At 35.5% G+C, this 27,931-nt stretch overlaps 1 protein-coding gene across 1 annotated transcript; it reads left to right on the top strand.

The window, feature by feature from the left end:
- Positions 1–18,661: 18,661 nt before the first annotated feature.
- LOC149840368 (uncharacterized) lies at positions 18,662–27,426 on the top strand. The gene is made up of 6 exons (XM_090003127.1): positions 18,662–18,800; positions 22,087–22,345; positions 23,563–23,599; positions 25,963–26,068; positions 26,491–26,601; positions 27,046–27,426. Exons 1-6 carry the CDS (start codon positions 18,699–18,701, stop codon positions 27,166–27,168), a joined length of 738 nt encoding a protein of 245 aa, XP_089859253.1. The 5' UTR covers positions 18,662–18,698; the 3' UTR covers positions 27,169–27,426.
- Positions 27,427–27,931: the final 505 nt, after the last annotated feature.

Below are 27,931 nucleotides of genomic sequence, written 5' to 3' on the forward strand. Positions count from 1 at the left end.
ACACCTTCAATATATATATATATATTGAAAGTGCACTAGGATTGAGGCAACAAGCACTAGAGGAAGGTGAATAGTGCTTTTAAAGTTTTGTCTGCGGAATAATAAAGGATTTTGCAATTTGAAAAGCAAACACACAAAGAACACAAGATTTTATCCTAGTTCGGTCTATCCCGACCTACATTCAGTCCCCAAGCAAAACCAGCTTGAGATTTCCACTATCAACCTTGCTAACTACAATATCACACAGACCAAAACCGGTCCCACTTTCAGTAACAACCCTACTGAAAGCAAACAACTCTTTTACACCAAGGAGTCCTTCTTTTTACAGAAAATAAGTAACAACTTAAAATACAACCTACGAGCATTTCTTTTGAATGTGAATGAGATGCAATTGGCTTTTGAGGTTGTTGAAATACTCTACTCACGAATTCACTATCTCTCAAAGTGATTTGAGTGAAAAACTGAAGTGAAAATATCAAGTGAGTGAGAAAACAAATACTTGAATGAATAGGAGTGAAAAGCAAGAAGTAAATTATTCAAATCAATTGAATTCTTGTTGATTTGAGTGTAAAATGCACTCATATTTATAGTTGAAAGATTTCATACGTTGAGAGTTAGAAAGGGTGTCAAAACAGTCCATTTTGAACGATCAAAACGTTTGAAAAATGAAAAGACACGCCTTTTTGAAGTTTCAGGAAAACGGCAAAATTAGTCTACTGAAACATCAGTTAGTCGACTAATAGTTAGTTATTAGTAGACTGACAGTTATCGTCGGTCGACTGATCTGTTAATCGAGCGGTTTGAAAATCTGAACTTTTGAAACTTAGTCGACTAGAGAAAAATTAGTCGACTGATAATATCATCAGTAGACTGAAAAACCTTTCAGTCGACTGTTGCTAAAATCTTCTGAAAAACAAATATTCTGTCTGGTCGACTGATAAAAGCATTAGTCGACTGCTGCTAAATTTTTCAGAAAAACACATGTTCTGTTCAGTCGACTAATAAAACCATTAGTCGACTGCTGCTAATTTTCCAGAAAACAAACATTCTGTCCAGTCAACTGATAAAACCTTCGGTTGACTAATTAGACAAAAATGACTTTTTAGAAAATATGGTGCGAAAGGATTAGTCGACTGGTGAGTCTATTGGTCGACTAATAAACACAAAAATTTAAGAAAAGAGTTTTCTAAAAAGATTTTCAAGAGGGTTCTTTTTAGAAAAGTTTTTCTAAAGACTTTTAAGGTGAAATGCAACCTAAATATGCACTCTAAGTAAGGCTCTTACAAGAATCTAAGACTTTTAATGAATTAAACATTTGCACACTAGTCTTCAAAGATTCTTCATCGAATTCTTCAATTTCTTCATAGCCTTAGCTGAAATGCAGTTGATTCCACTTGCTCATCATCAAAACCTTGTACTTGAAGTATCATGTATGGCTTTATTGTCGCAACAATCTCCCCCTTTTTATGATGACAAACTTAATCAAAGATGAAGCATTTAGATGCATAGATGGAGATTTTACTCCCCCTATCAATATGTTGCAAAACATTAAAAGTTAGTACTTTCAAAGCACATATATCACATATTGATTGGTTTGCATTTTCATTCATCATTACTTCATGCATTTATAAATGCATTCATTCAAAGTTTATTTTTTCTCTTAATTTCACATTTCTCTTGCAAGATCTCCTGCAATTTCAATGTAACGCTATCTTTTATCTTTTTCTCCCCCTTTGTCAGAATCAAAAAAAGTAAGGGCAGAAATAGCATAAGCAAAATAGAGATACAAGTTTAAAATATTACAACCCATAAAGTATAAAAGTTTAGACAACAAAGATCAGAAAAGTGAGTTTAGCAAATCCTTGATTGAAGTAATCTCTTTCTGAATCGAAGATAGTTGTTGAGTCACATCTTCACGAAAAGTGTGTTGATGCAGCTCCAAAGCTTCCAGTCTCTGCATAACTTCATCATTGTCTTGACTTGTAGAAAATTTCTTTCTTTTTGCATGAGATGAAAGTGTCGTAGAAGGTGAAGGTTCATAAATTGATGGTTCAGTAGGATCAGATGGTTCAGTTTGATCAACATTTAAAGGAGGCAGATATTTAATTTTCATTCTTTTAAAAAATGTTTGATCAAAGAACTCTTTTTGCTCAATATATTTTTTATTTGTTAAGGGAACTTTGAAATGTCTAAAAATACGAGTTAGAAGACAACCATAAGGAAGAAATGGTTTTTGTTTCCACAAATTTGTAAAATACACATTGGCCCAATTTACAGAAATATTTCCAAATAAAACATAAAGAGTAGTAGATAGATCTGTGGAATAGTAATCAAAAGAACCAGATTTAGGTAGAACATTGTGGGCAAGGATTCGTCCAGCAATGCGTGCACGAGTTTGAAGATTAGTATTTTTGAAAGGAGGGCAGTGAGGTGCACCTAGAAGAAGAATTTGTTCAAAAATTCTTTCATCATTTAGTTCAACAGTGTTGAAAAGAGTGTCTAAAGGTGGAATTTCTAGAATTTCTCCAAGCAGTTTAGAATCAAACTCGATTTTAACATCACGAACAAGAGAAGAAAGAACTCCAGTTTCATGATTAATTTGTAAATTCGTGTAAAACAAGTGAATCAGAAAAGGATAGTGAAGGGTATCTGCACAGGCATCAAAAAGATGTGAAATTCCAAGAAATAATTCTCTTATGTTGTAACGAGAAAACAGGTGAAACAATACATTTCGGCCTGGTAAAATAGGTAGTGCAGAAATTGATCCAAAAGTATCATATAAGAGAGGATTTCGGAGTAATCTGAGTGAAAAACCATGTCTTGAAGAAGGTGTAGGAGGAGGAGAACCTAAACCTTTTGCAGATGCAGACTTCGTACGAGGTATGATTAAAAACAGATTTACCAAAAAATGTCGGCTTCCAAATGACGTCCGGCAAGAGAAAAATGTTGTCCAGCGTTCAGAAACGAAGGAAGATACGGTGGCTGACGACAAGTGTGAAGGCTGCCACAAGGGGATTCCGGCAATGGCTGAAGATACACCATCACGGCAAGAGTGTTCCGGCGTGTTTTGAAGATGCGCCAGTTACTGCAAGAGGATTCCGGCGTTTTAAGATCACGGCCAGAAGATTCCGGCGTCTCCCTGTCACGGCAAGAAAATACTGGCGAAGATAGGATCGAACGGCACTCCGAGGTTTTTTCGGAAGAGAGAGAGGGAAGAAACCAAAAAAGGGGTTTTCGTTTTATGGGTTTCGTTCCTTTAAAATAAAAACGAAAAGGTGTGAAAATGAAACGCTGCCTATTTAAAAAAAAAAATAGTCGATTAAAACTTTATCGGTCGACTAAGAATGTGCGACTCATTCTAAAAACATCAGTCGACTAGAAATATATCGGTCGACTAATATGGTGCGATACATTCTAAAAATTTTAAAGCATCAGTCGACTAAATTTTTATCGGTCGACTAATATAGTGCGATTTTGAGATTTTTGTTCAAAAATTAACATTTTTATAAATCCAAAAATGAGCAAATACCTAGTTCTCTCCTAATTCTCATAAAATCTTTATTTTTAAGAGATTTAGTGAAGATATCGGCATGTTGTTATTTAGTGGAAATAAAATTTAACGAAATATCTCCTTTTAACACATGATCTCTTAAGAAATGATGTCTAACTTCAATATGCTTAGTTCTTGAGTGCTGCACAGGATTTTTCGAAAGATTTATAGCACTAGTGTTATCACAATAAATAGTTGTTCTGGAGTAATTCAAACCAAAATCTTTTAAGGTCTTTTTCATCCATAGTACTTGTGAACATGCTAAACTAGCCGCTATATATTCTGCTTTAGTTGTTGAGAGTGACACTGAATTTTGCTTTTTACTAAACCAAGAGACTAAGGAATTTCCTAAGAAATGACAAGTTCCACTAGTACTCTTGCGATCAGATTTACTTTCTGCAAAATCTGCATCACTATATGAAACTAAATCAAAGGAGGATGATTTTGGGTAAAACAAACCGAAATCTGAAGTATCTTTCAAATAACGAAGAATTTGTTTTACTGCAGTTAAATGAGATTCCTTTGGATTAGCTTGAAATCTTGCACACATACAAACACTAAACATAATATCAGGTCGACTAGCAATTAAGTATAATAGAGATCCGATCATACCTCTGTAGAGCATAGTATCTACACTTTTACCATTTTCATCTTTATCAAGAGAAGTAGTTGTACTCATAGGATTCCTTCTTGATTTTTATGAGTCCATCCCAAATCTCTTGAGAAGTTCTTTTGTATACTTAGCCTGATTGATGAAGATTCCTTCTTCAGTTTGCTTTATTTGAAGTCCAAGGAAGTAGTTTAATTCGCCCATCAAGCTCATTTCAAACTCTTTCTGCATAGCTTTATCAAATTCTTTACAAAGAGAATCATTAGTAGAACCAAATATTATGTCATCAACATAAATTTGCACAATAAGAATATCTGAATTAAGATTTTTAATAAATAAAGTGGAGTCTACCCGACCAATGGAAAAACCAGATTGTTCTAGAAAATTTCGTAGTCTTTCATACCACGCTCTTGGTGCTTGTTTGAGTCCATACAAAGCTCTTTTCAATTTGTAGACTTTTTCTGAATGTTTCTCATTTTCAAAGCCTGGAGGTTGCTCTACATAAACTTCTTTATTTATGTGTCCATTTAAGAATGCACTCTTAACATCAATTTGATATAACTTGAAGTTCATGTAACTAGCAAAAGCAAGCATCATTCGAATTGACTCTAATCGAGCCACTGGTGCATATGTTTCATCAAAATCTATGTCTTCTTCTTGATTATAGCCTTGTGCTACTAGCCTTGCTTTGTTACGAATGACTTCACCATTTTCGTCCAGCTTATTTCGGAAGACCCATCTTGTTCCAATTACTGGATGATCCTTTGGTCTATCAACTAGATCCCAAACATCATTCCTAGTAAATTGGTTAAGTTCTTCAGACATGGCCAAAAGCCAAAATTCATCATCACAAGCCTCATTGATATTCTTTGGTTCTAATTAAAATATGAAAGCAACATTTGCAATATATTTTTCTAATTGCCTTCTAGTTTGAACACCACTCTTTATTTCACCAATAACTTGTTCATGTGGATGATTAGGAATTTCTTTCCAAACCGGTTGAAGAGGAATATTTTCTTCAGAAGTACTCTGTATCAAGGGTTCTTCTTGAAGTATTACTTCTTCTCCTTCGCTTAGAGGTATAATCTGCTCACAATTCTCATCAAATGCAACATGTAAAGATTCTTCAATACAAGATGTTCTTTTATTGAAAATACGATAAGCTTTACTTCTAGAAGAATATCCAAGAAATATTGATTCATCTGATTTTGAATCAAACTTATCAAGATTATCTTTGGTATTTAACAAGAAACATTTACTATCAAAAATTTTGAAATATGAGATCTTTGGTATACGATCATAATACAATTCAAAACATGTTTTATGTAAAATTGGTCGAATAAGAACACGGTTCAAAACATAACATGTTGTATTTATTGCTTCAGCCCAAAAGTATTTTGGTAAAATTTTATCTTGAAGCATGGTTCTAGCACATTCTTGCAAAGTTCTATTCTTTCTTTCAACAACTCCATTTTGTAGAGCCGCTCTAGGAAAAGCAAAGTTGTGAGATATACCATGTAAATCACAAAACTTTAGAAAATATTTATTTTCAAATTCACCACCATGATCACTACGGATTTTAATTATAGATGTAGATTTTTCATTTGTAATTCTTTTACAAAGTTTAGAAAATTCCGAAAAAAAACATCATTTTTGCTTTTTTAAAAAATCACCCATGTAAACCGAGAATAATCATCTACTATAACAAAAGCATACTTGCTACCATTCAAACTTTGAATTCTAGATGGTCCAAATAGATCTAAATGTAAAAGTTCAAGAGGACGTTTTGTTGAAACTATATCTTTTGCTTTAAAAGAACTCTTGATTTGTTTACCCCTTTGGCAAGCATCACATAAGTGATCTTTCTTATATGGTATTCTAGGTAGGCCTCTTACAAGATCATTCTTGGATAACTTTGAAATAATTTTAAAGTTAACATGTCCAAGTCTCTTGTGCCATAACCATTGAATTTCATTTCAAACAATAAGACATTTTTCATTAAAAGTGGGTAATTCATCTAGATATAGTTCATACACATTGTTCCTTCTTTTACCTTTAAAAATGATCTTTTTAGATTGAAAATCAAAAATTAAGCATAAATCATTTTCAAAAGAAACATGAAAACCTTTATCACATAATTGACTAATAGATAATAAATTATGCATTAAACCATCTACTAAAAGAACATTTTCTATCAAGGAAAATTTTGGATTACCAATACCTATTACTTTTCTTTTGTTATTGTCACCAAAGGTGATGGTTCCTCCATCCTTATTTTGAAGGGTGGAAAATAACTTCGGCCTTCCAGTCATATGTTTTGAACAACCGTTGTCCAATATCCATTTGCTCCTTATGTTGTGTACCTACAACAAAATTAGAAAAGAGAGCATTTGACCCCCTTTCTATTTTCAGGTCCATGAGAGTTAGTCTTAGGAACCCATATCCATTTGGATTTTGGTTTCCTTTGATAATAAATATTCTTTCTATAAAAGAATTTATCATGTCTAGAATAATCATGTCTAGGTTTATAAGTATTATAGTTTTCATGATTAGATGCATTTCTATTAGAACTAGAAAGTTTTGTTCTATTAAGAAATGGTTGAGAATAATGTCTTTAATTTTTCACCACATAGTTTGGTCTATTTTGAGTATCAAAGAAGCAATATCCCAATCCAGTTTTATTAACCGAGCATCTTTGAGAACCAAGAAGTTTTTCTAGATTCTCTTGACCATTTGTGAATTTGGTCACTATGGAAAGAAGATCATTTGATTTTTCTTTTAGACTAGATATTTTTTTTTGTAAGAGATTGGTTCTAACTCCAATTTCTTTTATCTCAAATGCTTGGCAAGAGTTTTCCTTCTTGAGATCTTCTATCTCTTGAAGTAACACTTTATTTTGAGAGTCAAGAGTTAAATTTTCAGTTTTTAACTCTTTATTTTTAGAACTTAGACACTTAAATTTAGCATATAAATTATTGAATGCTTCTAACAAATCATCATAGTCAAATTGACTTACCAAATCTTCTTGTGCTACAAAGCACATGTTGGCGACTTTTTCATTTGATTCTTCATCGGAAGAGGAGTCACTATCATCCCAACATGCTTGAAATGCCTTTTTCTTCTTGAATTGGTCCTTGGGCTTGATTTTTTGAAGAGGACAATCTTTCTTGATATGTCCTGCCTTTTTGAAGTTAAAGATCTTGACTTCATTGGGATTGAAAGAATCTGCTTTCTTTACCTTTCTTTGAAATCTTCCCTTTTTTATGAATCTTCTGAATTGCCTTGTGATGAGGGCAATATCTTCATCTTCATCTTCTTCTGAATTTTCTGAGTCAGAAGTAGCCTTAAAAGCAAGAGAATTCTTCTTGGGCTCTTCTTCTTGTCTGTCTTGAAGTTGGACTTCATATGCCATAAGGTTACCAACCAAATCTTTAAGAGTGAGAGTGTTAAGATCATTTGCTTATTCAATAGCAGTGGTTTTTCTCTCCCATTCAGAAGTTAAACACCTTAGGATCTTTCTGACTAAATCCACTTGTGAATATTCTTTTCCAAAGGATTTCAAAGTGTTAGTTATATCAGTTATTCTAGTTACCATGTCCGATATAGATTCATTTTGCTTCATTTTGAACAATTCAAATTTATGAACTAAAGAAACAATTTTAGATTCCTTTACCTTTGACGTACCTTCGTGTGTCATGAGAAGAGCATGCCAGATTTCATTTGTTGTAGAGCATTGAGAGATGTGATTGAACTCTACCTTGTCAAGGCCACAATATAATGCATTCATAGCCTTGGCATTAAGTGAACCAGTCTTCTTTTCTTCATCGGTCCATCGGCTGAAATCAGTTGATGGAGTTTGGTACTTTTCTAAAACAACTCTCCAAATATCTAGATCCATGGATTGCAAAAATATTGTCATTCTTACTTTCCAGTAACCATAGTTTGTTCCGTCAAAGAGAGGAGGACGAACAGAGGAGCATCCTTCTTTGTGTTGAGATGTTGTAGTTGCCATGCTAGATGATGATCAAATCAAAATAATAGCAAACTTGCTCTGATACCAAATGAAAGTGCACTAGGATCGAGGCAACGAGCACTAGAGGGGGGGTGAATAGTGCTTTTAAAAATTTGTCTGCGAAATAATGAAGGATTTTGTAGTTTGAAAAGCAAACACACAAAGAACACAAGATTTTATCCTAGTTCGGTCTATCCCGACCTACATCCAGTCCCCAAGCAAAACCAGCTTGAGATTTTCACTATCAACCTTGTTAACTACAATATCACACAGACCAAAACCGGTCCCACTTTCAGTAACAACCCTACTGAAAGCAAACAACTCTTTTACACCAAGGAGTCCTTCTTTTTACAGAAAATAAGTAACAACTTACAATACAACCTACGAGCCTTTCTTTTGAATGCGAATGAGATGCAATTGGCTTTTGAGGTTGTTGAAATACTCTACTCACGAATTCACTATCTCTCAAAGTGATTTGAGTGAAAAACTGAAGTGAAAATATCAAGTGAGTGAGAAAATAAATACTTGAATGAATAGGAGTGAAAAGCAAGAAGTAAATGATTCAAATCAATTGAATTCTTGTTGATTTGAGTGTAAAATGCACTCATATTTATAGTTGAAAGATTTCATACGTTGAGAGTTAGAAAGGGTGTCAAAATAGTCTATTTTGAACGATCAAAACGTTTGAAAAATGAAAAGACACGCCTTTTTAAAGTTTCAGGAAAACGGCAAAATTAGTCGACTAAAACATCAGTTAGTCGACTAATAGTTAGTTATTAGTAGACTGACAGTTATCGTCGGTCGACTGATCTGTTAATCGAGCCGTTTGAAAATCTGAACTTTTGAAACTTAGTCGACTAGAGAAAAATTAGTCGACTGATAATATCATCAGTAGACTTAAAAACCTTTCAGTCGACTGCTGCTAAAATCTTCTAAAAAACAAACATTTTGTCCGGTCGACTGATAAAAGTATTAGTCGACTGCTGCTAAATTTTTCAGAAAACACATGTTCTGTTCAGTAGACTGATAAAACCATTAGTCGACTGCTGCTAATTTTCCAGAAAACAGACATTCTGTCCAGTCGACTGATAAAACCTTCGGTTGACTAATTAGATAAAATGACTTTTTAGAAAATATGGCGCGAAAGGATTAGTCGACTGGTGAGTCTATTGGTCGACTAATAAACACAAAAATTTAAGAAAAGAGTTTTCTAAAAAGATTTTCAAGAGGGTTTTTTTTTTAGAAAAGTTTTTCTAAAGACTTTTAAGGTGAAATGCAACCTAAATATGCACTCTAAATAAGGCTCTTACAAGAATCTAATACTTTTAATGAATTAAACATTTGCACACTAGTCTTCAAAGATTCTTCATCGAATTCTTCAATTTCTTCATAGCCTTAGCTGAAATGCAGTTGATTCCACTTGCTCATCATCAAAACCTTGTACTTAAAGTATCATGTATGACTTTATTGTCGTAACATATATATATATATATACTTAAACTTTTATTTATATATTTATAATTTAAGGTATTCATATATCTATGTATATATGGTTTAAACGTTATATATACATGAACATGTAATAATAAATACATAAGTATATAAAGACAAATATACTCATATATATATATTAGTGTATCAATATTAGCATAAAATTTATATTTATATTTATTCACTTTTATAATTATGTTTATGTGTTTTATTTATTTATTTATACCAATTCCAACATTCCATAATTATTCATTATTTTGAATTTAAATTTATATATCTGCCCTTGTGTGTGAGATTCTAATATGAACATATCTGTGGCTAGAGCCATTACCAGAGAAAAGAGTCGATCTCTATTCCAGAGCTCTCAATCAATGGCCAGTTAGAGTTTAAGTGCACATGCTTTCTTGGTCTTGAGTGGCCTACCAACACCACCGTACCTAACGGGCCTTCAGGGTCTGTTTGATCGCTTGTCCAAGCTTTGGACAGAATACTTATTTTGTTCGAAACAAAAACAATTGCCCAGCATTTGCTTTGACTGGATAAGGACGTGTGTTCCTTGTGTCCCGTGTTTGATTTGCATTGTGCAGACAATTCCAACACATGGAAAATAAGTTGGATAGCTTCGTTTTGAATAGTAAGACTCGATCCACCTCACCATTTTTAATGTTTGAACATGTTTGGATTGGATTTTAGTTTCCAATATGAATCTCAAATTGAATCCAAATACCAAAAAATGTTTAAAATGCAGGTAATTTGAGAAAAAATAGGAAGCTTTAATTTGTATCATATTGGATCTAAATATGTAAAAGTGTATTTTAACCCGGAATATGGGTTTCTAGTGTATCCAAATACCAAAAAAATGCTTCAAATTGAGTAATTTTTACATAAAATGAAAATTCAAAAAATTTGTATTCAAAATCACATTCTACGTTTCAACACATTAAACGATTTCCTGTGAGATTTTCAACTTTTTTTATTTTTGTTATGTTCTTATCGACAAAATTTTTAGGAAATAAAATTAAATAATTTATCAACGAAGTCTTAGAAAATTTTAAGTATAAAAAGCACTAATCGATCAAACCCTAACCAGCCTGAGAGAGAGAGAGAGAGAGTCGGGGGTATACCTAGGGGTGGCAAAATCTGACCCGACCCGCCAACCCGCTTCTTAGCCGAGTTAGGGTTTGGCTTAAATGGATCGACCCGCCTAACCCGTTTATTGAACGGGTCATGTTCGTGTTAGGAGTATGCCAACTCGTTTAATAAACGGGTTCGACAGGTGGGTCAACCCGTTTACACGAACTTGTCAACCCGCAACTCGTTTATATTTAAAATGGTTCTTTGGGATGATTAAATCCGCAACCCGTTTGTAAACTGGTAATCGTGTAGACCCGTTTTAAATATACACGACACTTTTAAATATTTAAAACCAGCAACCCGTTTTAAATATTTAAAACCCGCAAATGGGCCGTCAACCCACAACCCGTTTAAAATGATTAAATCCAATCTTACACCCAAAGGGTCACTGGTAATCTTGTTGTGTTGACCTTACCTGTTTATTAAATGGGTTAATTGTGTCATGTCGGGTTATCCGTTTAATAAATGGGTCATGTTCGTGTTTGCCACATCTGACCCATTTAATAAACGGGTCGTGTTCGTGTTGAGGTATTCTGACCCTCCGACCCAACCCGATTGCCACCCCTAGGTATACCCTCCTGCCCATTTTTTTGGTATATTATATATGTAGCTTTTTTTAAGTGCAAATATATGTTTTTAGGCACAACTTAAATTACAAGGGTAGGGTTTGGCATCACAATTTTTTTATCCCGAACTCGAACTGGAACCCAAACCCAAACCCAAACCTAAACCTGATTAAAGGATTCAGATGAACCCTGATAGGTCGGTTCCACTCATTCCCCATCTTCATAACTCTATTAAATCTTATGATGAAAGTTGTTTTGATCAAATCTGACCGTATATGTGGATTCAACATGGTCGATTTAATAAAAGTCCACCGTTGGATTGTATTTTTTGATGAAAAAAATGTGATTCTTTTAAATCACCAAATTTTGTGTTTTGTCAACCGTTTGAATCATCAGATTTTGGCGATTTAAATATCTTTCTTTACTAAATGAAGAATGTAGATGACATCTATCTAGTCCGATTTAATCAAACCAACTTGCATCAATGAAATCCCAAAGAGGGTTATGAAGATAGACTTTGGGGATGAGTGGAACCGAATTGCATTGACAACCCTGTTATTATAAAAAAGTTTTAGAGATTTGATTCTTGACGCTTAAGTGCATAGTGACAAAATTTAAAAACAGCCAAGTATCGGCAGCATAAAACTTGCGAGAATTTGTTTTCTTTTTTTAAATCTCATGTTTTTTTTACAACATATCAGCAATAAAATATAAATTAAAATATAAAAATTAGTTTTTATAAGAAAATATTTACAAATAAAAACCACATGGTTTTTCATGATAAATAGCCGATAAAAACATAAATGTCGCATTTAAAATGTGATATTTATGTTTTGACAAAAAAAACTCGTGAGAAATTGAAAATATCACGAGAAGATACTGTTTTTAACTTTCGGGTAATTTCTCAAGGTAGTAGGTTATCATATTTCTGTCCGGTTCAAGTAACCAACCACATTTACAAGGAAAACATTATTGGCTCAAGGTCTTCGATGCATCTTTAAAACAAGCCACTGTTGACACTAAACCACATCTAAAATAGTATGGCATGCCCTTTCTATTTTGTAATTAATTTCCTTCTTAATTTCAAAGTCTCTAGTAAGGCATAATCCCAATGGCGAATTCATTTTTAAAGTTTGAATGTATGGGCTTAAGTAAACTAGAGGTGTAAACAGAGCCCAGCTCATCAATGTTTAGCTCAACCTCAAGCTTGTCTTGAGCTTAACTAGTCAAGTTGGCTTGGTTAAGTTCTCTTGAGTTTTGTGTTGAGCTTGAGCTTAACTTGAGTTCAAAAGCTTTATTGATTTTAATAAAATAAATTTTTTTATATCGTTTATTTAAGATAGAAGATTGCAAAAGTACGTAGGGCTGTCCCGACCAATCAGGGTATACCCGAAACCCCCCCAATTCGGGTTTGGGTTTGACCGGGTCATGAAAATGGAATCCCAAACCTAAATTCACATAATTTTAGAAATTTATTTTTATTAAAAATATAAATAAAATACTCAGGTCTGTTCCGGTATCCGGCAAAAACCCGACTAGGTGAGTGCCCAGCAAAAAACTGATTGGGTTTAGTACCCGACAAAAAGTCAATCAGGTCAGGTACCCAACAAAAACCATGACCCAAACCACGACTGCATACAGCCCAAGTGGGGTTTGGGTCGAGCCAAATATTATTCAGGTGGGTGCTTTCCATGCTCGTACCTAAAAATTCAGGTTCAAGTCAGGTCAGGTACCTCTTACAGACCTGACCCATTGGCAGCCCTGACCTAAGGTATGCTTAAATTGGTAAAAACATATACCAAAAAAATACCATAAACATAACACAACATATGGACATGGAAAGAAAAAACTAACCTCAGAACTTTGGATATATTATCTTTAATGTCTCACAAATCAAGTTAGGGTATAAACTTGAATGAGTTATGGTCATGGAATGTATCTTATTCTTTTATGCAGGAGAGTCTCTTGAAGATGATGCCTCGAAGATAAACAGCTAGTATAAGGAAATCATCTAAAGACCCAACAAAGACCATAGAGCATGTGACACACATGCTTATAGTAGACCCAACATTGCTTTTTTGCTAGTTAGGTAATTTGATATGCACGAGATAAGATTGGCTATAAGAACTTTGGTCTTAAATAATGCATATTTTCTATATTGGTAACCTATGTCTATGTGTTGGGTGAGTAAAAATTGTTTGATTTTGAGGTAACAGTTGACAACGGTAGTCTTATTGAGAGGTAACAGTTGACAACTGAATTCATTTGTAGCCTTCGAGATAAGATTGGCTATAAGAACTTTGGTCTTAAATAATGCATATTTTCTATATTGGTAACCTATGTCTATGTGTTGGGTGAGTAAAAATTGTTTGATGCATGTAACGGTGACAAGTGTGATCGCATTATATTAAGGCCGGACATCCGGTTCATCTTTCAATGTGATCTAAGTTTGTATATATTGAGTCAAAGTCATGAATTTTCAAACACATTTTTTTATAAATCTTGTTTTTAAGACAACTATAATTGATGTGTTTATTAAATTTTGTTTTTGGTATCCTCAAAAATTACAATGTTTTTTAGAGTTTTATTTTAATTAAAACTATTACTTAATTGAAAGTTGACATCAATTGAGACTCATTTTTTTAATGAGAAATTAGATTCACCCTAAGGAGGAGTAATGGATAAGCCCTTCTCAGTAAGTGGCAAGTCTAAGTCTAACTCATTTGGTGTGCTCCTAAATCTAGGTTGAAAATAAAAGCTAGAGTCCAAATCTCTTTTGATGGTGGTTCAAGTTAGATTAAATTTATCTAGTCTTATGCCTTATTTTTCTTTCTTTTCAATCATCATAAATTGAAAAACTTTAACTGATGGAAAGTATTCTCTCTTCGTGTTGTTATAAATTATAAATTTATGTATATTATTTATTTAAATTTGTTCTTAAATCCTATACTTATATTTGGGTCAAATCATAACCCAATATTGATAGCTACTTATATATAGTCACCTTGCAGAAGTCATAACTTCATGGCCGTATGTCAAAGTCCACAATTTTTATACGTTAAAAAATTTATTTAATTCACTATATTTTGTCTTTTTAAGCTGAAACAAATAACTCTTCTTTTATGTCCAAAAAATCATAAAAATGAAATGATTTCTGTTATGACTGTTTTGGTTGCTTATTTAAATGAGCTTGATCTTATTATTTATCTTAGTTAAAATTATGTCAATGATTGTTGATTATAAATGTTTGTTTTTAATTGCAAGTATAGATTATTTGAAATTTCATCCATCTATATGTGCTTGTATATTTTAATTGATTACAAACAATTTCACATATTAATTTAAAATAAGTGTTTTTATCATGAATATTTAAATTGGCATGTCATATGCATCATGTATAAAAGTGTATAACTTTTCTTATAAGTATGATTATTTTAAATAGATAAAAAAAATGTAATTACTTGTTATAAAACAAAGTAATAAAATTGTATGCTTAATTGCAATCATATGCATATATGTTATACTCGACTCGATTGATAAAGTTTATAGGTTATTTTTAGTATCCTAACCTATCATGTTTTCTAAAATCAATAAGGGGTAATAATTGAGTAAAGAAAAAAAATGCTAAAAAATGAAAATTTATAACTTTTATGTTTATTTTATAAGTAAAAGCCAAGGTACACATCCTCAGGCACACACATGCAGACATGCTGTAAGAGAACAAATCAATAATTGGTGTTCCTTGAGCTTGCCTAATATCTTTTCAATCGTATCATTAGTGTTTGAGGTTGCATTGTTTTCTTCTTTTTATTTCGAAATTAAGAAAGAAAGAAAAAAACATCTTGCTCATCAAGTTCATTGGTGTAAAACCCGGGTTTTGAACTCTTGCATGATGTTCTGTAACTTGATGATATACACAAGTCGCCCCTACCAGATGGGCGAATCCCTGGTAGACTTGAGCTTGCACTATGTTAGCTTTACAAGTTTTGGTCAAACAAGTTCTTTTATGAGTAAAATTTAAGGCAAACTCGTGTAGCTTAATCTGATGTCCACTTCTAAAATCAACTGCAAAAAGTCAGAAATAAATATCTTCATTTTCTTTTGAAGGAATAAATATGTTCATTTTTCAAACATTCATCTTTCTAATTAACATTTATCGTATTCTACTTTGATTATAGCTAGTGACATCCAACGGCCACAGTTATGTAATTAATGATGACATAGATGGATGCAAACAGGTCAGGCCCAAGAGAATGTGGATGTGGATCCTGGTTCAGTGATTCTCAAATGGATCGTTTAATTTTAACTGACCCAATGATGTCAGATCCAGGTCTAAGTTGAGTCTGACTGGACAATGCTAGTTCAAGAATCCTGACTCATAGAAATACGTACAAATGGGTCTGGGTCCAATCTAAGATCTGGAAGCAGTCCAGAGTCACTATAACCAGATTCAATTCCGTGTGCCTGACAAATTTGATCCCTAAGTTTGTGGGACATATACAAGGGTCATGGTCAGGTCTTACTTGTGATAGCTTTTATAAATGAATATTTTCGCTTGTTTGTGTAGCATGAAAAAAAATAGAATAGAAAATATAAGAAAAATGAGAGAGAGGGGGGTTGATCAGCCCCTCCCAAAGAGAGAGAGGTGGTCGACTACACCCAAGAGATAGAGACGTATAAATGATTGTGGGTGGATGTAGATGTAGATGTAGATGAAGATGAAGGAAGCTTTTCTTGTCCCAACCTATGGGATGAGATGTGTTGTGGATGATTAATAAAAAGAAAATTTTGATAGGAAATTTTTCTCCACCCCCTCCCCTTTATGTGGAGGAATTTTTCTTATAAAAAATCACACTTTTTATAAAAACTTTTCTTTCAAATTTTTTTCTACTTTGAAATGGTTGGAAAATTTTCTCGTTTTCTTTCCTACTTGCAATTTTCTTCTCATTTTCTCACTTCCAAACGTGCCCTTAGGGTTTCCCTCAAAAGTCGCTTTTACTGTTTCCTCCAAAGATCAAATACTTCATGAACCATGTTTGGAAGTGATAAAAAATCTGACAAAAAGTTAAGAACTTTCATTTAAAAGCTTGTGATGTAAGGCTGGAAAGGCCATACAGGTGCAAAAAACGAAGTTCCAACCAAGGAGAAATTTTTTCCATGGCTGGAAAATCTACAAAGTTGTGAAAAATTCCCATTCCAAATTTTTACTCATTTGGAAAAACATGAGATTTTTCTTTGATGTAAGACTAGTTCACAGGAGATGACAGTTAAAGATCTCCAGGATTTTCCTATATAGAAAGTTTCTCACCACTTACCATTCCCTCTTGGTTAGCTGGCCTGGCTGGTCTTTCCCCAAAGGCCAAACGCTTCATAGTGGTGGTTTCATAAAGAGTAAATCGCTGGACCACCACACGGGTGGTTGACTTGGCCAGCGGGGTGGTTCTGAATCCATTGACATAAAGACACTGGATCAATTATGGATTTTTTTTTTTTTAGGAAAATCAAGGAGAAAATCAGCGATTTTTTTAGTTATCATCAGGCACCATGTTGACTGAGCCCTTTACTCGCAAACAACAACCTCAACAGAAAACTTTGATAGACACCCTGCCCACTGAGTGAATCCCGTTGGGCAACGGACACAACCCTCCGGTATCGAACTTATGACGTCTCTTCAACTTGAGTAGTACAAGCTAATCCCTAGCCAGTTTTACATTACAAAATTATAGTGCAGAGCAAATAGTTGAAGTGTTCAGTTTGTAAGCAACAGGTTTAGAGTTAAAATTCTATTATTTTTAGCTTCAAAATCAACAAGCTAAATTAAGAACAGCTCAAAAGGTCTAGAGTTCAAATCCAAATAGTTGTAGCCTTGAAACTATGAAAACTTTCTTTTAATGAGCCAGCTTGCTGAGCTCCGGTGTGTCATGAGCTTGAGTTCGGCTCGCCAGAATGATGGGCCAAGCTTGAATGCATCAAGATCGATTTGATCGACTCATTTACCAGCCCTAGCTCTAGGTTGTCTTGCATAGATAGATTTTCCCATCCTCATCTTCAAATCTATCCAGCAGCAGTGAGGTTCATAAAGTAATCAGGGTAAATATTTAATACTAATGAAGGTGAAGAAATATTTAGCAAAAATCACTTCTTCTTTTTTTAGAACAAACCTTACAAATGTGATAAACACACTTTGTTTAGGAAGAAAAGAGTTTTGAATTGTGTGTGATTATTTCTACTGGGGAAAAAAATTCATGCAATTGTGACATGTCAGCAAGTTCTTGAAAGACTTCGGACAATGTACCAAAATTTCATAACTCAAGAAACTATATGTTATTACGTAAGAAAAACATGATTCATGGTCCAGTTCTTGTTGAACACATCTGTATGGTCAGATTGAGCGGATATAATTTACACCTATGATTTCCAACTCAGTAGTTCTGTACTTTCATTAGTACCAAAAGTTTACACATTCAACCAACAGGACAGGCTAGCCACTTCTTAATGTAGCCAACAGCTAGTTTTACCTTGCAGAGAGATGGGCTCGAAAAGATCAGGTGCAATATGATTGCACAAATATTTGTGCATTAAGCACCTGATCACCCTCCATGGGGGCAGGGCCTGTCAATTGTGGGGCCCATGGCCTGATGGACGGTAATCAGGTGTTTAATGCACAAACATTTGTGCAATCATATTCTCCCCGATTCGGACTCCATTAAGTGACCCATTTCTTGGGGCAAGGGTTTTACTTTGTCATAAATTTTTTTTTTTTGAATATGGCACCATTCAAACTTATCTAATAATATATAATATCCCCTTCTAGTGATTGATTTAACATTTGCGCGTGTAGATGGTCTTGCATTAAAGACTTGCTACATCACACGCGGTTGTGGCTATGATATGATGGGAAGACTCGTACAATTTGTGTCCACCTTTTTTTTTTTAGTATGGAGAAATCACCTCAGGCGCAGAGACCTAATTAATGGCGCGGACTCAGCCTACTTAAGATCTCTCTCTTGTCAGCATAAAAACTTGGAAGGCTTACCCCTTGACCTTAAGGAGTTGCCAAGCTTTGGGTTATGAAGAAGTGTGATGCCCATGAGATTTGAACCAAGGCTACCCGTCAAACGGAGTAGGCCCCCCCATCCTACTGCAGCAAACCCCTTCTTGTCCACCTATTTACTGCTAGACGGTAGGCATTGAATATTGATAGTTGACCATTAACGATCACTGGTCACCCCCACCCCCACCCCCACCCCCACCTTTTTTTTAGTCTTTAAATAGCCCCCGTTTGTTTCATTGTTCCATATGAGTTTTTGGTAGGCATACTGAAGCATATTGCAAATGGGAGAAGCTGGGGAGAACATCCGCACGGATCAGAATGTGGAGCAATACAAGTTGGGGTTGTTCAGATCCATGGTCAACAAAGAGGATCCAGATGCTAAGGTAATCTTCTTCTTCTTCTTCTTCTTCTTCTTCTTCTTCTTCTTCTTCTTCTTCTTCTTCTTCTTGTTATTATTATTATTATATATGGTGAGACGTGAATTTATCGGGGTTTTAATGGAAACTGTAAGGGGAGGGGGCTTTGCTTTATGTATTTGATAGTGGGTACATGTGGAAGATGAGTTTCTGTGATCAAAATTTATGATTCTTTTCCTCTGCAGGCAATCAACCTTTTCTCTTTGGAAGATTTCATGAATTTTCATTCACTGTTTCAAGTTAGGACCTCTCTCGAAAAGGGGTGCCTTTTCCGAGAAGATTTTCAGAAAAATTAGATTCAAATAGTGTCAAAAACTTTTGGTTTTGAATGATTCGTTGAGAACTGTGATTGAACCAGATCATTTCGAAAGCTTACCACCAATGAGATGGAAAATTCCAGTGTCAAATCTTCTGCAATTTTTTTTCTTTTGAAGTCTAATACTTTCTGCACTCCTGAGTAATAGTTTCTCAACAATGGGATGATAATAAACTTTTCCGTTCTCTCTTGAATTCCTATTTGATTTCTCAAAAGATGCCTTGATATTTTCTTGTCTTAATCCGGAGGCGCAACCCTTTTAAATGAGCACAGAAAAAATAAACGAAGCACACTGCACACGATTTAAAGTTGTTTGGATCGGAATGATCCTACGTCCACGACGACCCTTCACCTCAACGTTCTTTTGTCTCTTGATCAGGGTTAAGCTCAATACAGTATAAGAGCAAGGTGATGGTCAGGATACATGGCCTACAAGAGTTCACGGTTTGGAGGAGTCTCATAGAAACCTGAACACTTGGACAGCTTTCTTATGTGAGAACAACAATACAATTTTGAGTTAGTTTTTCTTTCTTAGACTTCTTGATTAGTGTAGGCTTCTTGAGTTTTCTTAAACCCTTCTTGGTGTCAGATTGAGACCCGGTTATTGGATCTGGGTATGGTATTCTAACACCTTTGCATCTCAGGATGGTAATGACACCTTGTTCGTTCCCATTTCATTTGGACCATTTGAAATGAAAGTTTTTAAACCATGCACGTGAGTTCATTGAAAAAGCTGTTTAATTTTCCACCTAAACTTTAGGTTTCCACTGTAAAAGAACAAAGGAATCTTTGGGCAGCCCACCAACCTCTACCTAACCATGTTGGGATTTATGGTTTGGTCACCCATAGGTACATATAAACCGTATGCACAGAACGTTCAAACCACCTGCTTTATGTGAAAGCATTTCAACTTTCCAATACCCACTTGAGATATTAAATGACATTTTTGTCCTGTTCTAAGAACAACTTATTTTGTGCCTTCTTATGGCATTTTAGTTGCTATTTTCGAATAAACAAGTTCTTTTTTTGAGAGAAAAATAATGGTATTAATAGTAATAGTAAAAGAACCACAGAAATGAACTCCAAGATTAGGTGATGAGATATCACAACCGGGGCGGAGCCTCGTTGGAGCCAGGGTGGGTGCACCTAGACTTTGGGGCAGTGCCCACCCTGACCCGCTCAACAGTATGGGCAGTGCCCAGTACCCTAACCTGTGTATGATCGGATCTGGGTGGGCACACCCTGAAGATAGGTTTATTAATTTGTGCCCACCCTATCTAGTTTAGATTCCTGTATCACACCATCTTCCATACACCAGAAAAGAGAAAAACTGAAACAGGGCAGAAACAGAACATTAGAAAGACTCCCCCAGCATTGCAGCAGATCAGTCAAGTTAAAGCGCTGCCCTGTTTTTCCTATCCAGTCTGTGAGATGAACGGGCCATTAATTTACAGTGCACTCTCTCCTTGATTTTCCATCGCCGCTGGTTGAAAATCTCCTCCAAATCATTGTCCTTACCCTTGAATATGCGTTGATTTCTCTCTTGCTGCATCAACCTTCAAGCCGAGAGAATCCAAACTCGCCGCACAAATCTCCAACGTTGATCCTTTGAGTTCATGTGAGACACGATAGACAAATACAAGACTTGAAAGCAAGTGGCTACGCTTGACTATCAAAATGTTAAACACCCTTTAATATATATTACTGATTTTAGATGAGTTGTGAGTGCTATAATGTTTTTGCTCAGCTTGTCCATCAAAAAACTTTACAGTAGTAGAAGCAATAGTTTCATTATCTTCTTGTAGAAACTTTTCTGTAGCTTCAAGCCTTACCCCAACTACATGAGGTGGGCTTTAGGAGCCCCATAAAAACGATTGTTTATGGACATCCCTCTACTTCCTTTAAGGTGTAGCACATTCCTTATTTTTATTCCAAGCGGCAGTTGTTTGCATTAATTGGCTATTAGTTTAATCGATGTTTGTCTTTAGTAAAGTCTTGTTAAATGCCTGTATGGGCTCTGCCTTCCTGGTTAGGGTCGACCTTGGTTTGTCAACTAACATGAGATGATCACAGTTCAAAACTAAGGAAAGCATCCCTTGTCGTAAGGTTGAAGCTAGCTATATTTACTAGTCGGCGCGAAGATTGTGGATGTGTTATTTGTGATTGGGATATATATATATATATATATATAATGTTATTGGATTTTCATGAATTTTTGATGTTTTTTTCGAAATTCTTATCATAAGGATGTGGTCTATAAGCTTGTTTTTATAGGAATCACTTCTTGGAACATTTGATTGTGATGCATGGACAGGTTTCTATAAGGTTTCAAAAATCAACAGCCTATAATATTCATACATTTTTTAAGCTCTAAATATCATTTTTTCATCCAAAATACATGATCCAAGTGCCGATTTCTAGTAAATCAATTGTACTGAACACATCTATGGGTTCAAAGTTTCAAAAAAAAAGTAACAAAAATCCAATAGCATGTTTCATTTAGTAGGTTTTGTACTTTGTAGGTTTTCATTTTCCTTAAAACTTACAAAACTACTAAATGAAACATGCTATTGGATTTTTGTTTTTTTGAAATTTTACCATTCATGTGTGATCTATGTGCTTGTTTTTTTTTTTATAGAAATCACTTCTTGGAAGCATTGATAAATTTTTAAAAGGTTTCAAAAATCAACAACCTATAATTTTCATAATTTTTTTAAGGCTCCAAATATCATGTTTTTCATTCAAAATGCATGATTCAAGTATCGATTTCTAGTAAATCAATCTTGCCGACGCATCTATGGGGTCGGAATTTTGAAAGAAACAACTAAAATCCACTATCATGTTTCATTTAGTAGGTTTTGTATTTTATAGGTTTTCATTCCCCTATAAATCAACCTCTTTAAAGATAACCATATTGACTAATGGATTATTGATCAGGAATACGATGACCTTATGCTTAGAAGATTTCTGCGAGCTCGAGATCTGAATATTGAGAAGGCTGCCTCAATGTTCCTGAAATTCCTAAAATGGAGAACGGCCTTTGTACCAAGAGGCTTCATTTCTGAGTCAGATATTCCAAACGAGATCAGAAAGGATAAGTTGTTTGTGCAAGGCTTTGACAAGCTGGGGAGACCTCTTGCAGTAGTCATGGTTGGAAGGCACACCTACACTAACAGAGACCTTGATGAAGTGAAACGTATGCCTCTTACTTATGATTGCAGCCCTACAATTAGGGCTGTCAATGGGCCGGGTTTGTTTCGGATACCCGACCTGACCCATAACCAGATATCTGGCGATGGACTTAAAAGTGCTGACCTGAATGTTATTCAGGATCAAGCCTGAACGGAGTAACATGGGTCAGGTTTGTTCTATGACTCGGATGAATATTTCTCTTCACTAGGGATTGTCGGGTTTACCCAGACCCGAACCGTACCAAACCCTAGAGATTCCAGGTATGGTGATAAATAAGAGGATCCGATTAAGACCTGCGTCCGGACCTGAAGGTCCGATTAATACATGGAGCCGGGTATAGTTTCTGAAATTTTATACCAGACCCAAGTTATGAATAAGACCCACAAATTTTCAATGTAAAAATGATAAAAAAATAGTATTTTATCGGTTATATATCACCCAGGTCTGGTTCATGTAGTTCTTATCGGGTCTGGGCATGGTTTCTCTTATGGTGGATCCAATTAGATCTGGGTCTGGACCCGATACTATACCTGCAAGTCGGGCCAAGGTCTGGTTCCACCTGTGTTCGAACCAAACCCGACCCGTTGACACCCCTAATCCTGACCCAGCTCACTCAAGTATATTTTTTTATATTTTTGTAAAATAATATCCTAAATGCTCTCTAAATTATGTGGGTCGAGATTGGGGTTCCATTTTCTTGACTCTACCTAACCCAAACTCAAGTGCTTGTTATTTGGGTGGGTTTGGGTGCACCAAGAAAAAGATCAAGCACATTGCACATTTCAAATGAATTGCTGTACTTAATCACCAACCATCTTCTGTTGGGCCCTACAGCTGACAAGTTGTACTGAGAAACTAACGGGTTCTCAGTTGCAACAGTGCCTCAAAAATGTGCAATGTGGTTGTATTTTGATCCAACATGGTTCGCACCCTGATCCGTCGAACACCCAACCCATTTATGGCCCTACTTAAAAGTGAGTGTGGAACGGGTATGTACGAGTCCGGATTGGGTGCAATCACATGGCACAAAATTTGTGCATTAAGCACTTGATTGCCCTCCATCAGGCCTTGGGCCCCACAACTGACAGGCCATGTCCCCAAGATGGTGGGTGATCAGGTGCTTAATGCACAAATATTTGTGCAATCATATTGCACATGATCTTCACAATATGCAGCATGTTTTGTAAAATTTTAAGTTAGATTTGTTTTCTCACTGTGCAGGTCTTGCCGTTTATGGGATGGACAAGTTGTGCGCTAGGTAAGATACTCTACGAAATAAATCTTCTTTCGGATCCAGGAATATCCAGATCTTGAATTGGTCTGTTTGTGGATCCGACCATATGTGGGTCTGGGTTCGGTAGCCTTAGGTCAGCAGAACAAGATCAAGCAAAATTCGGTAAGGACAGGCCTGGTTTGGGTTAGGTCGGGTCAGACCCATGCCCGAGATTCTGGCTCTCATATTCACCTCTTTGACAACTAAGGTTTGGCCTATACTTGGCTATATGAACGTGATCTGGGCTGGTTCAGGTCAGATCTATTGGTCGCTTGATGATGCGGGTGCACCATATCTTAAGGCTGTGTTTGAAAAGCCCAGATCTCAAATATGAGGGATCTCGTGGGATTTAAGATCCTGAAGATATAATAATATTGAAACCCCAATGCCCCTTTGAATGGGAGTCCAAATCAGGTGCCATATGATGGCATAAAAAATTGTGCCCTATACACCTGACCACCCTCCGTCAGGTCTTGAGCCCTGCAACTGACAGGCCCTATCCTAACTGATGGAGGAGGGTAGGGATGGCAATGGACCGAGGCAAAACAGAGTTCCGCCCCATTTAGACCAGGGACATAAAATGGGGAATGGCCCAGGGATGGAGGTTAAAATCAAAACCCGTGCGGAGATGGACTTACTCTTTCCTCTTTACCATCACGCCGGTCCCGATCCCGTTAAGAAAATTATTATTATACCCCTATATATATATATATATATATATATATATATATATATATATATATATATATATATATATATATATATATCTTAACCCTAGAGTAAAACCCTTTCTTGAATTTATCTTCTCTCCTTCCTCTAACAAGCCGCGAGAGCTCTCATTTCTCTCTTCTCCTTCATTTCCTTTCTTTAACGATGAAAGGCGACCACGCCAAAAGGACTAGGGAAACGATACTCCGCCCTGCCTTGCCAAGTTTGGACCGGGGATGGAGGACATTAAACGAAGAATGGTTCGGGAATGAAGGTTAAAATCAAAACCCGTGTGGGGATGTAGGTTGGGATGGAGGGCAAAACATTAAGACGGCCTGATTCACTGCCATCTCTAATGGAGAGTGATAAGGTGCGTAAGGCATAATTTTTTGTGCCATCATATAGCACCTGATCCCAACTCTTTGAATTGCCTCGGGTCTTGGCATGGGGCCCGTGTGCTTCATGCCACCTTAGATCTTCATATATGAGATCCTTGCTTTCAAATGCAGCCAAAGTTTATTCTCTTAATTTGGAACTCTTTTTCTCACGCTTTGCATTTTAAATCCCATCCTGGAAACTTGCTACCGCATGTGTGATTCTTAAGCATAGTGATAAATCTCGTGAGATTTATGACAATATCGTGAGAAATTACTTGAAAGTTAAAAAACAATAATTTCTTGCTATATTTTAAATTTCTCATTATTTTTCATCAAAAATATAAATATCATGTTTTAAACACGATATTTATGTTTTTATCAGCTATTTATCATAGAAAATTGTGCCTTTTATTTCTAGATATTTTTTATTTATAAAAATATATTTTTTATATTTTTATTGTCAAGATTTTGCCAAAATTGCTAGATTTACAAAAAAAATGTGCATTTTTGGCTGCAGAGATTTTGCCATTTTTTTTTTTTACTTTTGTCACTATATTCCGAAGAACCGTTTTTTCGACACATGTGTACATGTGGCAGAGAGAGAATGATAGATTGACTTTTAGGTTCAACAAAAGTTGCAAAGTTGTCTTTCACCATTGTTTGGGGTGTGGGAGGGTCAGGTATTACGCCATTTCATACTTTTAGTGTGCTGCTACCCCTTTCACCCTTCATCATTGCTTGAGCCCATAGTAACAAATATAGGGAGATTTATGAAAATCTGGGGTTAATATCACGAGAAATTGCCTGAAAGTTTAAAACTAAAATTTCTTGCAAGATTTTCAAAATATCACAGATTTATGAAAAAAGCATAAATATCGTGATTTAAACGTGATATTTATGTTTTAAACGGTTATTTATCGTGAAAAAACCCATGTATTTTTATTTTTTAATATTTTTTATTAATATTTTCTTATAATAAATATTTTTTATTGCCATGATTTTGCGAAAAAAAATGCGAGATTTATGAAAAAATTTCAATTTCTTGTGAGCTTTTGAAAGATAAGATTTTGCCTATAAAAACTTTTGTGAGCCCTACCCTACAGTTGACAAGTAGTATCTCAAGGATGGAGGGTGATGAAGTGCAGCAGCATACAAAAAGTGTGCAATCACATTGCACCTGGTCCTCACGGGGGTTGTCTAGTGGGGTTGATATTTTCTATGAATGATGACATATTTAGTATTGTTTTTCTGGGATTTTTGCAGGATACCAAGTGGACAAGAAAAATTTGTGCTGATTGGCGATCTACAGGGCTGGGGCTATGCAAGCTGTGACATAAAGGCATATCTTGCTCTTTTAGAATTATTGCAGGTCTCTCTCTCTCTCTCTCTCTCTCTCTCTCTCTCTCTCTCTCTCTCTCTCTCTCTCTCTGTAACATTTTGATTCAGAAAGATTCACTTGAGAATCGATATCGGCCAATTCACCTGAATAGTTGGCCAAACGATCATACAGGTCTGATTCCGATACATTGCATGAAATGGTGGTGATGCAAATTCGTGATTTTTCTGAGTAAGATACTAGGACACAGATTTTTTTAAAATTTTAATCAATAAAAGCAATTTTTTTATATTAAGGTATTAAAGTATTATTAAAACTTACTGTGTTGCCCGTGTGCCCAAGCGACTCGTATCTCTTGACACGAACCGAAATGGCGTGTCATTGTGACATCCTCTCTTTCTCTCAAAAAAACAAAAAAAAGATAAGAGGCTAACTTGATGAGATAAAAATTGCAGGATTGCTACCCTGAAAGGCTAGGAAAAGTGTTCTTGATCCACGTCCCCTACATCTTTTGGACGGCATGGAAGATTGTCTATCCCTTCATTGACAACAACACCAAGAAGAAGGTGACCCTTCAATTAATTGCGAGAGCAATAAGTAGGCAATTATTTTTTCCCTCTTTTTTTAATGGTTTAAATAGACTTTTTTTAATATAGAAGACCGCAGATCAAGTGCAATCACATTGCACACTTTTGTGTGCCGCTGCTGCACCTGATCTGCCATTCATCTTAGAGTTGAGATCAAAGGAGCCTTTAAGTGCCAAAGCGTCAGGCCTCACATGAGATGCTGTCATGTGATTGCCTGTGTTTGACTAGTCATGGCACTTATAGCCACTCTCTGGATTCTTGCTCTTCATCTTCTGTTGGACCCACAACCGACAGGCCGTAAGGTAAAGGGCATGCAGTCAGGTGCAGTGGCATGCTCAAAGTGTGCAATGTTAGTGCACCCGATCCACTCTCATAGCTAGAGCTTTCTTTCTTTGGATTCTGATACTACTTTCTCATGTACAGATAGTTTTTGTTGAAAACAAGCACTTAAAAGAAACCTTGTTGGATGACATCGATGAGCATCAACTCCCTGATGTATATGGAGGCAAACTGCCACTCACGCCCTTATATATGGACCCAAACTAATCAGCTCTCTCTCTCTCTCTCTCTCTCTCTCTCTCTCTCTCTCTCTCTCTCTCTATATATATATATATATATATATATATATCGTATGTGGTTTATTTAGGAACAAGCTTGCTTCTTGTATTCAGCAATCAGTTTGGTTAATTGCAATTAGTGTCACACACTGCTGTTGATCAACAATTTGAGCAGTTATGTTTTAGCTTGTTTTTGAGGAGGAAAGAACTAATCAAGTTTCCCTGCATTATTTTACCTCTTTGAAAATATATATTCTTTATTGTCATTAGTTAACATGATTGTACTTCACAAATTCGGAACCGAGGCTGAAGTTGGGTGTACTCCCTTGTGGGCAAGAAGGGACCCGAGTTTTACGTGAACAAACTTTAGTAAACTAGACATTTTTCCCTGGATGGTCGACCCGGATGGGGTATGTTCAGTTTAGGACAAGAGCAGAGAGATCCAATCTGATTTATAGATTCTTTAGAGATGAACTCTTATATATATATATATATATATATACATATATATATATATATATACAGAGAAACCATCCCCAAGATCAGAGACCTAAACTTAGTTCAGACAATTGTACTGCTCCAATCCGGCCCGTTTACATGTCCAGCACCATTGGCCGGTTAGGCTGCCATGCAGATCCCTTCCCAAAAATTGCTGGTTGGGTTAACTTTGGATCCCACTTTGCTCACCAATCTGATATGTTGGGTCGGGTCAGAAGTCCAGCCAGGAAAAACTCGGGATCTGTAACCGATTT

The sequence above is a fragment of the Nuphar pumila genome, chromosome 4, assembly GCF_984573655.1.
Source record: "Nuphar pumila chromosome 4, dmNupPumi1.hap1.1, whole genome shotgun sequence".
NCBI classification, from domain to species: domain Eukaryota; kingdom Viridiplantae; phylum Streptophyta; class Magnoliopsida; order Nymphaeales; family Nymphaeaceae; genus Nuphar; species Nuphar pumila.